General features: G+C 35.8%; 1 protein-coding gene across 2 annotated transcripts in view; it reads left to right on the forward strand.

The window, feature by feature from the left end:
- Positions 1 to 18,588, forward strand: part of CRISPLD1 (cysteine rich secretory protein LCCL domain containing 1) — a 37,685-nt gene that overhangs the window by 7,366 nt on the left and 11,731 nt on the right. For both annotated transcript variants that reach the window (XM_064703556.1, XM_064703557.1), the window contains 8 exons: positions 11,930 to 12,048; positions 12,184 to 12,316; positions 13,733 to 13,848; positions 14,771 to 14,871; positions 15,963 to 16,142; positions 16,235 to 16,295; positions 16,421 to 16,487; positions 17,102 to 17,232. In XM_064703556.1, the coding sequence (XP_064559626.1) occupies positions 11,930 to 12,048; positions 12,184 to 12,316; positions 13,733 to 13,848; positions 14,771 to 14,871; positions 15,963 to 16,142; positions 16,235 to 16,295; positions 16,421 to 16,487; positions 17,102 to 17,232 (908 nt within the window). The remainder of the gene's footprint in view (positions 1 to 11,929; positions 12,049 to 12,183; positions 12,317 to 13,732; positions 13,849 to 14,770; positions 14,872 to 15,962; positions 16,143 to 16,234; positions 16,296 to 16,420; positions 16,488 to 17,101; positions 17,233 to 18,588) is intronic.

Below are 18,588 nucleotides of genomic sequence, written 5' to 3' on the forward strand. Positions count from 1 at the left end.
TTTGTTCACAGAGGAGGAAAAAAAGATATATTTTTTCTTAGTTTGGTATAATGTTTGGTATAATATTTCTGTAAGTCTTAGTTTGAAAATCTTGGTAGTGATGTGTTGAAAGTGTTAATACCATATAATTCCTTTCAAAATCATGACTAATTCTTGACTTCTATGAAGGGCTTTATATTTTGGGAGGCTTGAAGACTTGCCTCCCTTTCAGTAGCTTCAGGAAGACTTCAGAAGAAAAAAAAATTAAGAAATTTTGCTTATTTAGATTTTGTTTTAAATTTTCCTGTAGGCAATCTTCTGTTATAGTTAAATACAAACCATTGGACTTTGGATAAATATGAACCCACTAGTGCATAGAGCTCTTGCATAATAGTAAAATATTATTCATGGTATCATAGGGACTGAATAGGGATCAAAATAAATTTTCTTGCTGTTTTTGCAATGCATTTAGGTTCTATGATCAGTTTAATCAGGGAGTAGCAGCTCCTCTCTATGTGACTCTGTAAGTTCCTAAATGAGATTTTTTTTATTCTTGTAGTATCCCTAGGAGAATTGAAACAGCATTAGAAAAGGGAGGCCTTGTAATGCATACACATGTTTTTGGTGAATTTTTCTGTTCTGAAGTGCCCTTTTAAATTTCCTAGACCTTCCTGACAAAACATTTTGATGTCTCTGTTTAGTGTATCTTGCCCATCTTGCCAAAACTTTTCAGGGATGCTTGATTAAAAACAATTCCTGTTCCTTTTGAGCACAGGGCTTTGGTTTGTGGAATTGCCTAAGTGGCTGAAGAGGAGCACTTTGGGTGCCAAGAACAGAGCAGCTCTATTCAGAGTTAACCTGCCCTCTTTCCCTCTGGTTTTCCACTTTTCTGCTTCACTTCAAAGATTGGTGGAAGTGCTTCAGCTCCTTTGCCTGTGCTCAAAGGCTACTGACTCTGCATCAAAGAACACAGTGACGTTGACTTATCCTCTTATTCTCCCTGGCAGTTTTAGCAAAGGATTGTGCAATGTGAAGTGGCCAAGGAAAAAAAGTGGTATGACTTCTATTGATGTAATGCCAACAACAACTAAGCAACTCCAAGTAAAGAAACTGAAAGTGGAAAGTAGCAAAAAGGCTTACTGTCTCAAAGTTAAAGGGAGCTCTCCCAAAATAAAATAATTAGCAACACAGGACAGATGCTGTTCCTCTTTTACTTTTGCTTTTGAGAAGTTTTTTTGTCCCCAAATTAAAGAAGATCATTAAATATTAATCAGTAGTAGCAGAATCTAAGCTGAAGTATAACATATGAACAGAACACAGAAAGAATCAATGAAATCTATGAAAGTAGCTCCCTGTTGCCTGCCATTTTCATATTTGCCTCGGAATCTTCCTCAACTAATTTTTTTCTTTTTAATTGAGAAAAAAACTACTTATTTTCTAACATTATTTCATTGAAATACTAGATATGAAGTTATCCCGTTCTATGTAAATATAATCAGCCTTAGATTTGGCGTGAGTCATTATCATTAAAAAAGCGTGATTCAAGCAAAAGACTATCCTCTAGTAATATAAAGATGGACAAATTTCACTTTATTATGAAAGAAGATAACAGTTTCTTCAAATGAGGCTGTTAAATCCTGAATTTGGCAGCCTCATATATATCACAGTAGATTTGTCCTGAATTCCCTGTTGGATCTTCAAGTGGTCAGGGATTCCTTTAATACGTTTTCCAATGTTTTTTTGAGATTTTATTTGAAACTATTTCTGAGAGTAATGCCAAGTCACAAATGATCAATGAATGCTTTCTGGCAGTCAGTTCAATTCACTTATGTCAAAACACAGTGGTCATCTTTTAAAAGCATTTAGTTTGACACATATTTGAGATACCACAGCTAATTCCTGTTCAAAGTCCAGGAAATTCTGTAACATGTCTAAAACTGCTGCATGAAAGCAATCAGTTACAGTGAGTTTAACCTGGTAGTCACTACTAGGATTTGAGGTAAGAACCTGTGCTCTGGTCAGTTTGTGATTAGCTATACATATTCATGAATAGTATTTGTAATGAATGTGTGCAATTCATAATTTGACAATGGACAAACTAGAGAAATCAAGATCAGCTTTCATGCTGTTGCTTCTCTTCTATTCCTGTTAGAATATAGAAGTGAAGAATTTTTAGTCATGTCCTAATAGACAGTCTCAATGCACTCCTTTTAAAAAGCAGCAAAGAAAATGCACTGTTTCAGAACACCTTGGAAAGCTGAATATTCCAGCACGGTTTTTTTAACATGCTTAGAGTACACAGAGACTAAACGTGATTAGTCATGTCTGCTGGGTCCTATTCCTGGTTTTACTTCTTCAACACAAGGAGCTCAAACACATGAAGCTGTAATAAGGAGATACTTCTAAATATTGGTGCAATTTTTTCAGTGTTTGGGAACAATATTTTTGGCCATATACCACTTTCCTGTTTCCAGGCAAAAGCCACAGTTTTCCTGATTTTTACTCTTTTCCAAAAGAGTAGCTGAAACCTCAAGGTCTATTCAGGGATCTTTGCCCAGTTTAAAGCTCTATAAACTCCGGGCTGCCACATGGTAGCATGTAAGTTCCTTACATTTCACTTCTAGCCAGGTAGTAGTTTTCCAGCAGAAAATGCCTGTCTTAACTTTCTTGGTAGAGGAAAGTTTGGCAGTTTTAGCTATTCTTTCTTTGTGTTTAAAGAATATATCAGTACTAGTTAGTATGTTGGGTTTTTATTTTCAAAGGAAATTTTGCCTGGTGTTTTTGCCTGAGTTTTTGTGGTCACTGCTGGATAAGGGACCTCGGGCTGTGGTGAGACCACATTTTTTTCTGACTCAAATTACTGGAGGTAAGCATCTCAGTTGAGTGAAAATTATTTGCTTTTCAGATGTGCTAATTAATTATGATTAGTTTTCATGGACTTCTTTCAGTATTATTGGACTGATGAAGCATGACTCAAAGACAAGCTGATGAAAACTGCCAATGCCTGTTCATCAAGAAGAAATCATGTCAAACCAATCCATTTTTACTCTTTTAATCACCCAGTGGTTAGGGAAGTAGTAAGTACCGTATTTTGACTCTGGAAAGTTCTTGACACTCTCTACCCTGATGTTTTTGTGAGAGAAAATTGACAGAATCTCCTTTTAAACAGATTGAAGGTGTTGGAGCCTCTTCTGTTTTGGTTGAACACTTACGACGTGTGAGCAAGGAGTACACCTGAAAACTGCAGTGTATGTGTACATATATATATATATATATATATATATATATATATATATATATACACACACACACACATATATATATATATATATATACATATATATACACACACACATATATATATATATATATATCATATATATATATATATATATTCTGGGGACAGGATGGGGTTGTTTTAAAGAACATGATTAAAATCAGAACTTGAGAAATAGAAGTAATGGCCGGGGATGAACATGCTGAAACTTAAGCAAGGTATGGAACGGGGAAGAAATCCAACTGGTGAAGTATGAGGGATAAAATGTAGTGGTAAAACTGCAACATAAAGATGCAGGAGTTGCACTGACTCAAAAAATAATATGTGGCACCAATCTGTAAAGGGAATTGTCCATGTGTGAAACTGATGAGAATTTGTCGGAAATGGAAATATCCATTTCTGGTCTACCCATTCTAGAGAGAATAAAAGAGATTTATAAGATTGATTATGAAGACAGAATATGTGATTTATGAGATGATTGAAGGAATGACGCAGCTGAATTTGGTTAATCAGGGAAATAAATAAATAAAGGTAGTCACAGGAAAGAGAGAGTTTTCTTTTTATGTGACAATAAAACATCAGCTAGCACAGCAGGGAAGGAGGTTTAGGTTGCATACCAAGGAGATCCTCTACTCTTACAACCATAAAAATCCAGAAGTTAATAAAAGTCAATATTATTCTGAAAGTACTGTTACTATTTCAAATTATAAAAATGTGGATAATACACATATATTTGGCTTAGTGGAAAAGGCTAGATAGACTAGTCAGGATCAGTTTTTTGAAGTAATTTTTAAGTGTACCTTTCTGTTTTTCTGTGTTGGTGCCATGCAGGTGATTTCTAGTTTTCAACTGTATTTCTGGCATATTTGCTCATGGCATTTCTCATTCTATGTTTCATCTTTACTTTTTTTTTTCTTCTTAGTGTCATTAGTCTTAATACAGTGAATTCCTTTAAAAAGTAAATAAATACCCATACTGTACCATGGTATTTACTTTACCACTCTTTCCCTATATTTAGAATGTATACACCAATGAGGTATTTATACTATGCCATGGTAAATGTTTACTTTCAGTGGTGCCCACTGTACTTACTTTTCCATCTTTACTGAGCTTGAATTTTAGCTCTTCTTTAATTTCCGTATAGTCCCAGTCCATATGATTTTTTCTGCCTTCCAACATACGTGAAAATATATCCAATTAAAATGTCACCACTGTTGAGGGTTTTTTTAAAAATATTTTTGCTGGAAAATGTTTTTTGAGCTACTAGCCTTTTCAGTTCTGTTGCAATACTTTTTGGTGTAATAGGTGGACTCCTGCTGGTGTGCCTTGGATGAGAATGTACATTTTTGATTTAACACTCATGCAACACAAATGGTGGGATTCATCTCACAAAGCTTTTGATGTCTGTGGTGTAGGTGTCTGCATTTGGGCCAGTCCCCTTTAATTAGTAGAGGAAAATGAGAATGTCCAACACACAGTTTATCTCAGTTAAAAGTGGGTGGCTAAAATTATCTCCTTCTGTAGATGCTTATTTGTCTATGTAACTGCAAAAGTTATTTAGATAATTAGCCCAGATGTAGGTATCTGCTTTGAGGCTGTTTAAATTCAGGGTACATTAATCCCACCTCATGTAATTTGTCTGGCTGTTGATGAATTTTTATTTAAGATGTGGTAGTCTCACTGAAACAGCAGCTCCTCCAATAAGCAGGACATTGGTTTCAGTCCACACTGTACCTAAATCCTGTGTTGACAGAGGTTAAATTCCAAAATTTGTAGTCCAGTGTGTAAAGCTAAACTGTGGTTTATTTAAATGTGATATGGTGTAAACCAGAAGCAGTCATAGGATCCATATTTTCTGCAACATCCCTGCTGCAAAATGTGGTGCAATCTTCTGGGGTAGAAGAGGAGTCAGCAGCTGGAGGCAGTAACTGCTGCTACCATTTAGTTTAACCTGCCCAGCTGGGTTTTGGCTTCAGACAGGGTAGTGTTTGAGAACATTTGTGAAACACTGATAGTGCCATATCTGTGTGTCTTTGATGGTGAACTAGTTTTATCAGGATACTGATGAAAGAAATGCCTGTGTTGACAGCTGTTGTGGTGCCATTCAAGCAGATTTGTAGAGCAAAAGAATTGATGCTGAGAACCTGACCTTCATGCTAATTGCATTTCAAGGTTTGTTTTTTTCTGCTCTGTCTCTCTGTGTGGAATGAACACCCATGAACAACTTCAAAGTGCACTCTAGCAGTGTTATGCAAAACAAAAGGAATAGTTTCAAGGAGGTTCATACTGCTGAGCAATTTGTGATATTTTCAGTGTGTGCCTATCTCAGTGTAGAAAGCCAGCCCTGATGATGGTACCTTGTCCAAAAGATAAATCTCATGGTAGTTTTCTGACAAAGTGAGCAATACTTTTTCTTGATAAACAAGTTGACTTACCTCGCATGTAGTATCAAACGATTCCCAGTCAAAGTGCTGGGAATCAGTTACCTTGATGAACTTTCATCGTGTGCTCCCTTCAGTACCCTGCATTTACCAAGGAATTCTCATAGAGCAGTCATTGAAACCTGGTGACATCAGAGCATGGATGAGGGAACTGCTGGATGAGAAATCAGGTGCTGTGCACACCTGTTTTTCAAAAAATTATAGTCTCCCTTTTTATGGAAAGGAATTTCCTATATTTTTAAGTAACAGTGTTTGAAGATTTAATTCATCCTTTGGCAAACAAAAGGATCCTTGTCTATAGCTATGCAGAGATTTTTTTTCAACTTTACTATTTCTTTCAAAGAGGTGAGTTGTTTTAAAAATGTCCTTAGTTTAAATCTGTGAAATACTGACTGTTTCTGAGTACTGTGGAGGAACTTCTTGAATTAAGCTTAAAGCTTAATTCAGGTCAGCTCAATATTTATTTCAGTAGCCGGATTTTAATATCACTAATGACATTGTGGTTAAAATTTGAGAAATGCTTACTTCTGGTAGGATGTAAAATAAATAGATTGCTGTGACTGTTCATATTCTTCTGTTTTTATTCTGGCTTCTTTTAAAATCCCAAGCAGCTTGGCATTTTAAAGATCACTAATTAGTTTTGTATTTGAACTTATTCATTGTGTTATTTGATCTGAATGAACATGAAAACTTAGATGTTTATCTTTGTTTGTATGTGGAGATGCTTTCTTGTTTGAAACCCAAAGCTTGCCATCATGTAAGTGGAATAGGAGAATACTATTAGAAGCACAAGAATAAAATTTGTATTCCATTAAAGAGGCATATTTTAAATAGTTAGGGAGATTATTTTACCTGTTTGTTTCATTTAGCCTACTTTGTGCATGAAATGCATTATATTTAGAACTAATCTGACAGGATTAGTATGAAAATACTTTAAAATAAACAGTCTTTTATCCTTAGAATTAAAATGCACAGCTTTTCTTCATATAACTTCAATTAGAATAATTAGTTGAGGAAAGAAATTTGGATCTCTTAATTACTGAAAGAGAAGAACAAAATTCAAGGTGGTATCAAAAATGTAAAGCAGCTGGCTGCTTTCTGTTCTTGATCCCATCTCTGAAACATGTTGATAATTCAGTGGAAAATCTTCAGAATTCTTCAAATTCCACCTACATGTAACTGTAGAATTGGCCTTTAAAAATACCTATAAGGTAATTTTCTTAGAGTAAGCTGTGATGTGGCATTGCAGTATTACACATTTCTTGTACAAGTTTTTAATTTTTTTTCAGAAATTTCATATGAATTCATGTTACTAGCACCTGTGTATAATTTTTACATTACTGGAGTAGTCAGATATAAATTAAAGATAGTTTTCCAAGTGGTTGCATCAGGGATTAGGATACCATTTATAGAATCACAGAATTGGTAAGGGTGGAAGGGACCACTGTGGATCACCTGTTCCACCCTCCCTACTCATGCAGGTTATTTTAGATCACATGGCAAAGAACAGCATCCAGATGATTCTTGAAATCTCCGGTGAGGAGGACTGAGCAACATCTCTGGTCAATCTGTTCCAATGCTCAGACACCCATACAGTAAAGTTCTTCCTCATGTTTGGGGGGAGCTTCCTATGCATCAGTTTCTGCCCATTGCCTCTTGTCCTATTGCCTGGCACTACCAAGAAGAGCCCGGCTCCAATCTCTTGGCACCCTCATGCCTGGGGTTTTTTGTCCCCAGGTGCAGGATCCTGCATTTGCCTTTGCTGAATTTCAGATGGTTCTTCTCTGCTTGTCTCTTCACCCTATCAGGATCATTCTGAAGGGCTGCAGAGCTCTCTGGACTTTTTCTTGCTGCTCCCAGCTTTGTATCATCAATGAAACTCCTGAGGAGACACCTGCCCCTTCATCCAAGTAATTAATAAAAAAGTTAAACAATATTTGGTCCATTGTTAAACCCTGGGGTGCATCACTAGAGATAGGCCTCCAAATAGACCATGTGGCACTGATTACAGCCCTGAGATCTGCTGCCCAGCCAGGTCTCAGCTCGCCTCACTGTTCACCCAAGTCCACAGTTCTTGAGTTTGCCCATGAAGATGTTGTGTGAGACAGTGTAAAGAGCCTTGCTGAAGTCATGGTAGATGATATCCACTGCTCTCCCCTCATTCAGCCAGGTAGAGGGAAATCAAGTTGGTCAGGCATGATTTAACTTTTGTGAATCTATGCTTACTACTCCTGATCACCTTGTCCTTCACATTGGTAGAGATGGCCACCAAAATGGGGCGCTCCATTCCTTTCAACAGATTGAGGTGGGGTTACCTCTGTGGTTATTTCCTGGGTCCTCATTCTTGTGCTTTTTGAAGATCAGGGTGACTTTTGCATTTTTTCAGTCCTCAGGCACCACTCTGATCTCTACAAGCTTTCAGACATGATTGTGAGCAGCCTCACTATTGTGTCTGCCAGGTCTCTCAGCACTTTTGGATGCATCCTGTTAGGGCCCATAAACTTGCTGGTCTCAAGTTTGGGTAGGTGTTCTCTAACTCAATCCTACTTGACAGAGGGAAAGTCTTCCTGCTATCATTCCATTACTCTGGTCTCCTAGATCAGAGGTCCCTGAGGGCTGGTCTTGTCAGTGAAACCCAATGCAAAGAACGTGTTCAGTAACTGCCTTCTCTGTGTCCTGCTGCCAGCGGCCCCCTCCATTTAGTAACAGGCCCACAGTATGCTTAGTTTTTCCTTTGTTATTGATGTATTTGACAAGTCCTTTGTTCTGTCCTTGTCCTCGACCGGATTCTTGAAGGGCCTTGGCCTTCCTTCTTTAATTTTTATTTCCTCTGACAACCCTGGCCTGACCCTGCTTCCATCTCTTGTGTATTTCCTGGCTGTGGTTGAGTAACAGGAGCTCTTTATTCACCCACACAGGTCTCTTGCTCTTTTTGCCTACTTTCTTGCTCATCAGGATGCCTCATCCTTGAGCCTGGAGAAAACGGTCCTTGAATATCTTTCCCTCTTTTTATTTAAGATCATTATAGTGATCCTGGAGATTGGGAAACCTTTTCATTTCTACATTGGTTTGGATTTGTGTTTTATGATTTCTGTCATGGTAGGTTTTGGAGACACAAGTAATTATGATTTCTAGCACTTGTATCTCTTTTTTGTCCACTGGGTGTAGGAGATTAGCGATGCTTTATTCACATTTTTTGTTTGAAGTCTCTGGTAATCAAGAAAGTGACTAATCGCTAGGAAATTCTTTGGAACAGAGATATTTGGACATTCTTCCAGAATGTTTTATAAAATTTATACTCCTTAGTAGGGAGGTGAGTTTTTGTTTGTTTGTTTTTTGTTTTTTTTTTTAACTTCTATTGAAACCTCTGTTTTAATTTCCATTCCGTTTCAGGAAGTGGAGGCTTGGATGAGAAAATGAGCCCATAGAACAATGAACATTGCACTTAACGAGTTCTTTCCCCCTGTAGTGCAATTTGCTCTTGACTGATTTTTTTTTAATCTGAATATGTAACACTTTTGATATTTACTCCATCACATCTCAAAATATACTTGTGATTAAATTAGAAGGAAATTAAGTTATGTCTTGGTATTTATAAATGAAGCTGCTTCAAGTAAAGTGTGTTATGATGAGGCCTAGAATGTGGGAAGTGTGCTTATCTCTGGCTAGGTAAGGTAAAGGGAGTAAAGACAATATCTTATACTGTGGATGAAGGCAGAGAAATGGTTAAAGAAGATGGAATTTTTTTCAAGACCATATCCAATTTCAGCTGTACTTGGAGTGTGGGTGTTCATCTGTCAGGAGGATTAACGATGAATTTCAGTTTTTCATCGGAAAGCTGTACTTTCAGAGGTCTGGATGGCTCTGTCATGCATAGCTTTCATCACTCTTTAAAGAAAATTTTGTTAAAGGTAATTACTTCACAGGCTTGAAGAGCTGATTCAGGCAGCTACTATTGATTGCCTAGCTCTAAACTTAACAAAAAAGTATAATTATTTCAGTAAAATAGCTGCATAAAATATTTTTAAACTTGTGTGGTGAGAAAAATAGAACAATAGTACAATTCTTTTAACCATGACTGATGTTTTAAAAGCGGAAAATGTGGGGGAGTGCTTTACAAGAGAATATCTTCTGTCTTTCTGGAGGTGGTAAGAGCTATAAGAAATTGTAGCTAGCCTGTGAGGTGGGAAGGTCTAAAACTGAGCAAGTGCTGAAATTTTTGTTCTATCATAAGTCTAATTTATTCTAAATTTGTATTTCAGAGTCCAGTTGGCAAAACCATTCTTAATAGCAATTATTCAGGAAATATATTAACTTTATGACTCCTTCATCCCAAGAACTAAATCTACATATTATAAGATTTTTAGGTGACAATACAATATATGCAACAAAGACAAATTGTAGTGGCTTATATTTTAAAATATTATGGGCTTGTGATTTTGTGGTGGAAGATGAAGCAACCCTACTACAGCCTATAAGAACAAAGTATTTATGTGGAGGAAGTGTGATAATCATCATGTGTTTTTACAATGGGTTCAATAGGGAGAAGAACATTTTGTGGTGGTGTGACAACTAAAGGGAAGGGGAAAAGAATTATGCAAACTGTCACTTCATGATTTAAGATTAGAATATTTATTTCTGGAGATTAAACGTGGTTTATGACACAGAAATAATGGCCTAGGAGAGTGAGTAGAAAATTCGTACAGTTTCCTAAAGTCAGTGGTCTTTGTATCCATAGGTAGGTTAAAAGATTTATTCTGTCATTACTATACTATTTGAGTATTTCTGTCAAAATAAATGTTGCATTTTGGGAGTCAAAATATACCCTGCAAATTGTTTACTTGAGGATAATATTAATAATAACAGACAAAATGCCATCCAATACATTACAGATTTCTGAAGAAGAGAAGCAAGAACAGATATTCTAGGATTAAACTGAGTGAATAAGGTCTTTACATATAAATGGTCTTACATAACCAAGGACATACTTGTTTTTGATGAGTTATCTGATTAATAATTTGAAAACTGCATATCAAAATCCATAGAAAAATTAATTTTAGCATGTGGAATTTGTCTGTTATATTTGTGCAATCTTTGGCTGTGTTAACGAGTTTTCTGCCTTTTATCTGTGCCAAAAATTAGTAGACACGATCTCCAGTGTCTGCATGGGAATTTGGATCTGGAAATACTGAATTGATGTTATTTAGATAGCATAGTCTCACTTAATGAAATTTAATCTGAACATATGACGAAATACTTCAGGTTCTATCAACATGTTTATCTTTCCTGAAGGCATTCTAGTTTCCTAAACTGAATGTTGGTATTAGTCAGGTATCTGGAAACTATTTCTACAGCTATCAGGAAATTCCAAAAGCCAAGAAAAATGATGGATACTTTGCACTAGAGCGATGGACCACTTTGAGCAAACCCCAGCTTAGGGCAGTAAAAACTATTCTGCACTATATTCACAATATGGTATGACTTTTTTCAAGGAGAGTATGTTTTAGTATGCTTTTGAAAGAAAGAAACTTGGATTTGCCTTTCAGCTACAAGCTTATTCTTCCATCTGCCTTAAAGAATAAAAATTAAGGATAAACAACTCGTAATCTTTTTTTTTTTTACTTCTTCTAAGCATGCCTCTTTACTATCATGAATGTCCCTTTTTTTGCTAACCTATCCATAAAATCAATGAATGACAGTCTCACTCTAGTTTTCATAATTTGCATTGGAATTGTGTATTATTTCAACAAAATAATGGTGGTTATAGAAAAGGAAGAGGAAATCTCATTCATTTCACATAAACTATTAGTTTAGATGAAATAAAGTCTTGTTTGAAAGCAGGTTGGATAATACCCTTTCATTTAAGAAAAATGCCCATTACTGAAAAACAATCTCACAAGACAAAAAATGCCTTTAATTTAGTTTGAAAAGTTGAGCTAAGCCTTTCAGTTTCATATTTGTGTTTTATTCACTGCAGCATGGCTGCATGAGGTTTCTAAAGGGAATGCTGAGAAGGGATTAAAACTTTATTTTCTCTTGGTGAAAGCATTTTTCTTTCTTGCAAAATGCAAATGCAGCATACATTTTTCAATTCTTACCTCTCAGTCTTCTGCCTCAGTCAAAGAAACTTCAAAAATTAAAAAAAATTAACAATTTTTCTTTTTTTAAAAAAAATAAGATACCTACCAAATATTTTTAAGAAGATTTCCCTTTGTTTTCCTTTATATTTCAGACATGGGACACAGAACTAGAGAGATCTGCAGAGTCATGGGCTGAAACCTGTCTGTGGGAGCATGGACCAGCAAGCCTTCTTCCATCAATTGGACAAAATCTGGGGGCACATTGGGGAAGGTAGTTTAACATACTGTTTTGTGCAATATATGAGATTTTTAAAAATCTAACAAAATTTGCTTGTTAATAAAAGGAAAAAAATGACAGAAGCTACAACTTTTGAATGATCTAATACACTTTTTCTGGCTTTCCTAGGTACAGACCTCCAACATTTCATGTCCAGGCATGGTATGATGAAGTGAGAGATTTCACATATCCCCATCCTCATGAATGCAATCCGTATTGTCCATATAGATGCTCTGGTCCTGTTTGTACACATTACACACAGGTATGTAGGTGTGCTTTGATTTTAATCACCTATGGAAAAGAGTGGCAGAGACTTCCAGCTAGGTTGTGGTCTGACAGAGCACACTAAGCCTGCAGTGCATTCCACAGCACAAATGCCCAAAAAGGATTTGTTTAGACTCCATGGTTAAAAGCCCTGGCTATCAATGACAAATAAGGTTGTCGTACAAATCTTTAGATTTCATCCTCTTAAATGTCAGCAGAACTGAGGAAAAAGCTCACAAGCCCCAGTGTTAAACTGAGTATTACTGCTCAGAGCATTTTGCATAATTGGGATAGCTCTTCCTATAATATGTTGAAGAAATAGATAATTAAAAAAAAAAAAAAGCTTTCTTAGGTGAATTCCTCAAACAGTAGTCTTAAAGACCTTATTTTAAATTAAGAAGATTTAAAAATTAGTGATAATTTACTTCCTATTTCTGAAATCTGTGTATCTAACCAGAATTTTTGTTGAGGGGTACCGGTCATGGTTTCAATGAATGGGAAATACATGATCTTCAGATCATATTATGGTACACATATAATTTTTTGGTATAACATGGGAAAACTTAAAAATTATTAATTTTTAAACACTTCTTTCTGTTTACTAGCATAATTTGCAATTGTATCTAATTTTAAAATTAAGTTACCTCTATATTCTTATTTACTGTATCTATAACCTGTAATTACATTTACTATTATACATGCAAGATCAATCCATAGATACAGCTTTTTTGTGGTACTAGTTCTTCACAATAGTTCTTTCTTTCAATTCTTAAATCCTGCTGGATCTACAGATTTGGCTTACCTTGAATAAATAGATTTTCAACACCTGTCATATTTTTATCTTTTGAAAATTCCAGACTTTTTAATTCTGAAAGATGAATAGAGGAGTACAGCCACCTTAGGTTGCAATGGCATAGAAGCATATTCATTTAAAACCCATTACTTGGGTCTATTCAGTGTATGAGTATTTTTGTTATTGTTTTTATCCTTTCTTACCTCCTTTTACTACTTAAAAATTCTGTTGTCTCAGTCCAACCAATCCAAGCCCCTCTGGGTCCTTAGGTTAAACTGGGAACTCCAGCACGCATGACCATAACTTCCAGCTCACAGTTATCAATTAATTGTGATTCCAAGAATCAGATCTTCAGATCATGTTTTGTAAATGTTTTGCTACACTTTCAAATATATGCTTAGAGCATTTTTATAAAATTAGAGGCATATCTTTACCAGCAAAGTAAAACTTTTCTCTCTGATAAGATTATAACTGAATGGCCTTTGACACCTGTAATTAGGCCACTTCAAGCCATTTATAACAGAGGGGAATACATCACTTTGGTAATTTGAGTTTTGTATATTGGAGATAGTTTTGTTTTTAAGTTGATCATCTTTGGTTTTCCTCTTTTCTTTCCCATAGGTTGTTTGGGCTACAAGTAGCAGAATCGGTTGTGCAATTAATTTGTGTCATAACATGAACATCTGGGGGCAGATTTGGCCAAAAGCAGTTTATCTTGTATGCAATTATTCTCCTAAGTAAGTAGATTGACACCCAAAAATATCTTGAGGGGGCAAGATACTTTATAATAGTCCAGGAAATAATATGCAATGAAATCAGTCTGGATTTTCAGTTTTTTGTACCGTTACAATTATATTGTATATTGTATATTGAGCATTGTTCCCAAACAGCCTTTGGCTGCACAAACACTCTTGTGAGTTTTCTGGTGCTTCAGTTTTCTGGCCTGTGTTTTGGTACACATACAGTATCAGAGACATTTATTATAGTGTGATATTTTTCTGAAAAATAAATGTGTCTCGCCACTGTGACTTAAAGGAATGTGTGAAAGGAAGCCCATGGTTAAGATCAAATTTTGTAGGATATTCCATCTAGGAGAGAGTGAAGTCCATCACATGAAGTGGAGGAATTTAGTCTTATGGTGCTATGCCAGTCTGAAAAGATCCTACAGTGATTTATGTCAGTTCTTAATTTTTTTCATCATGGACTTTTCAACTAGATCCTGTGTATTTGGTGTGGAATCATAGAATCATTTGGATTGTGAAAGACCATTAAGACCATTGACTCCAGCCAGTAACCTAACGCTGGCAAGTCCACCACTAAACCCTGTCCTTGAATGCCACATTTACACACCTTTGAAATACCTCCAGGGATGGTGACTCTACCACTGCCCTGGACAGCCTGTTCCAGTGCTTGGCAACCCCTTCAGTGAAAAATCCTTCCTAATATCCAATCTAAACCTCCCCTAGTGCAACTTTAAGCCATTTCGTCTCATCCTATTGCTTGTAACTTGGGAGTATCAGAAGAATGTTATCATCTATGTGCCTGCTGTTTTTCATTATTTATTTCTTGATATATTAGGTGCTGTTTAATATTAACATGTTAATATGCTCATTGTTTAAGGCATTTTTTGTTTGTTTGTTTGTTTTTTTTTCTGTAAAGGGGTAACTGGTGGGGTCATGCTCCTTATAAACCCGGCCGCCCCTGTTCTGCATGTCCCCCTAGTTTTGGAGGAGGTTGTAGAGAAAACCTTTGTTACAGAGGTATGTACTATTTCACCATTACAACTATAAACAGGAATAGAAATGAATCTTTCCTTTTGATTTCTTTCCTCACTATGCTTTACATAGTGGGATAAAATATATTACATTTGTGCCCAAAGACCAGTTAGGCCCTACTTTACTGTGCTGGATGGGAATATGTACTTGTGATACGTGAGGCTGAGTTTCACCAGAGGGAATGGAGTGCACTGAACTCCTGCTGATAAGTGCTGATTCAGGGGTTTATGTACACAAAGATGGAGACTCATTGTGTGCTCTTTATATGCCTTTCTGTAATTACACTGGAAGTCTATGCAGTAATTTGTTTATAGGGAAAAAATGTCTCAGTGACATGGACCTGTGGTGTGTGTGGAAAACCAAGAACAAAGCTGGAAGACATTAGTAATTAAAGAAAATGTCAGCTAGAATGATTATTAACTTAGAATTTTTGGAATAGCATTTATAGCACTGAAACACAGTGTATTATGAAGCTAATACTTCTTTTTGTTCTACTCTGTGAACAGCTCATTTAGCAATTTTTGTTAATAACTTCTGAGATTTCATATGGACCATATGAAAGCTGCATGTGTGTGACCAAATAGCTTTCTTACAGTTCTAAGTAAGAAATGTAGATACAGTTATAAGTGTTTCAGAATTATTTTCACTATTTATGAATAGAAGAGCCTCATTTTCAGGTGAATGTTACTATGAAATAAGCTTTAATTGCATGCTGTCTATGAACTTGGTAAAACTTTGCCCATGTGAAACAGAGATTGTCCATGTCCAGTTGGTTCTGATGGCATGAATATATGAAAACAGGAGCGTTAAGAGCAGTTCCATACTTCAGTTGTGCTACACATGCTGGGAAAAACAAGTATATCTTTTCTCACTATCGCAAACATACTTGAGGTGTTCTATTAATCTTGAGTTCTCCATTCTTATGAAGCAGTGGAGACTTTTCCTTGCTTTCTTCCTTTTGTCCACCATTTTATAAGAACAAAGCTGTTTTACCAAGACATAGTAAGGGATTTACATTCCACACCAATTTTATTTTTCTTCTGACAGATTTTTTTTTTACCCATTTTCTAAAACAGAGGATTCAGAAAGACCTTATTCCCCCCATGAACCAGAAGAGGAAACCAATGAGATTGAACGTCAGCGATCCAAAGCCCAGGATGCAACTGTGCAAAGCCGGCCAAGAACACATCAACCTTCAGCCTCCACAGGCACTGATGACAGTGAGAAAAATGAAGTGATAAGCACGCAGCAAATGTGTAAGGAATTTACCTGATTTGCAAATGTTCAACAAAATTAAATTTTCTAGTATCAAATTCATTACAGTGAATTTGCTTTTTGCTTGTTTTAGCTCAGATTGTTTCATGTGAAGTAAGGCTAAGAGATCAGTGCAAAGGAACAACTTGCAATAGGTATGGTAAATTTTACAGTTGTCATTTTGAGATTTTTCTGAAAGGCTATATTTGTACATGAGCTGGAATATTTCCCCTTTTTGTAATCCCAGGATTTAAAACCAAGTTGTATTTAATTCTCTTAGGTATGAATGTCCTGCTGGCTGTTTGGATAGCAAAGCCAAAGTTATTGGAAGTGTACATTATGAAATGGTAAATACTTTTAAATTGGATTTTGTACCAGTAGAGTGTTTGATGAAATGTCTTTTCTGTTGGCATACTAGTTAAAATTGTATTAAGAATGGATTTTGAGGATGTCAGCATTCACCAAAACTGAAAGCTTACAACAAATGTTTAAGAAAGCATCAGATGACATAAATTTGTATCTGCTATTCTGTGTGTACTGTGCAAATGAACTTCATACTTATACATACACAGAAGTAGAATTTTTGTGTGCACATATTTACATTTAAATGTGTGAAGGTGGGCCTAAAGGAGGAGTACAGCAATTTGTGGGTATGCTTGTATAAATTGTTTCAGTAAGGTGGACCTGCTTGTGTGTAATGTGAATAGTTACTGAGAGTGTATAATTTACTCTGTAGAACAAGAGAACAGTATAGGAAATGGCACGTACTGTGAACAAGTGTACTGTAAATGAGAATAGTTTATCTCTGAGTTAGGCAAAGTGATGGTTTATTTGCTTGAAATAACACCTATATGGACCAAATCAAACATAAAAGACTCTCTACCAGGTTTTTAATGACACATTGTAATTAAGACCTGCTTTTTGTCTGACATGGATCTGCTCTTCCTGCTCTGTTTTGCAGCAATCCAGTATTTGTAAAGCTGCCATACATTATGGCATCCTGGACAACGAAGGTGGTTGGGTTGATGTGACTAGGCAAGGGAGGAAAAATTACTTTATCAAGTCTTACAGAAATGGTGTTCAGTCAATTGGGTAAGTTTTTTCTTAAAATTAAAATGTATGAAAAGGTTTTCATCTGTTTATTTTTGTTTCATATGAAATACATCACATTTTAAATAATATTTTGCTATACTTTTTGTATATGTAAAGAATATGAAAATGCTATAAAAAGGCATGTGGATATAGAGATATTGTATCCATTTTGAAACTTTAGCCAGTGTTTAATGGTGGACAGAGAGTAGGCACAATAATAATGTGAAAGAAGGTTAAATAATTTGCAGAATGACTTGGGCAGTAAGTTAGTGTTTGTAATTAAATAATGTTGAGAGTATTCAGTTAATTAATTGGTAATATATATATATTTATTGTCAAAAACTAGCATGTACTGGCAGATTATTTTATGTGTTTTGGACACGGACAAAGCAATCTATGACATTTAACAAAGCAATAATATTACAAGTTCATCTTTGTAAATGACCCTCTTGTAGTGTGCGTATGGAACGAGAAGAAAATACATCTCTTCCTGTATGATTTGGTAGTTTCATCACAGTTCAACAGTTTACATATAACATTTTTCACAAATATTTTGCACGATTTCTATCTTGGCCAGTGATGGAATAATATTCCATACTGTGGAAAATTAGTTTGGAGGTATTGCACTGCTGAGGTGCCTTCCCTAAGACTGGTATGTGAAAACAGCTCCAAATACTTGTAGACATGCTAAAGAAAAACACAGAAAAGCAACACATAGAAATGGAGAATGCTTGACTGTTTCGTATATAATCATCCAGTGATAGAAAAACATCAGTATTGATATATTTGAATTTAAGATCTTATTGGTGTTTGCAAATTGTACTTCACTATATCATAATATATTCTTCAGAGCTTTACATTGATGTCCTTATTTCTGTCTATATTTATTATATGTATAACAGTGGCATGTGTGTAGCTCAAAGGGGTAATATCGAGCTGAAAGAAAACAGGATTTTTCTGAGTGATATATTTGGCTCACATGCAAACCCAAGAGTCAAGGAGATAGGTAATCATCAGTGGCTGTGCTCGCATTCTGTGCTGTGCAAACAAATGATTCAGGCTATGGCACCTGTCATCATTTCCCTTTCCAACAGATATGTCTAAGGCAGCAGAGAGAGGACCATTGACATTGTAGACCAAATTCAGTGGCCTATAATTTGGCCTACATGGGTAGCACTTAAGGCATTGATATCAATCAGTTTCTCTGGGTCATCTGATGACTGGACTCTGTTTGATTTACCTGCCTAAAAATGAAGATACAACAAACATTTCTCTTTTTTTACTTGCTTTGACACAAAGAGAGAAATAGATCTTGATTATATCAATAGTAACATATGAGGAGCCAGCTTGCTTACA

The sequence above is a fragment of the Zonotrichia leucophrys genome, chromosome 2 (genome assembly GCF_028769735.1).
Source record: "Zonotrichia leucophrys gambelii isolate GWCS_2022_RI chromosome 2, RI_Zleu_2.0, whole genome shotgun sequence".
Lineage (NCBI taxonomy): Eukaryota > Metazoa > Chordata > Aves > Passeriformes > Passerellidae > Zonotrichia > Zonotrichia leucophrys.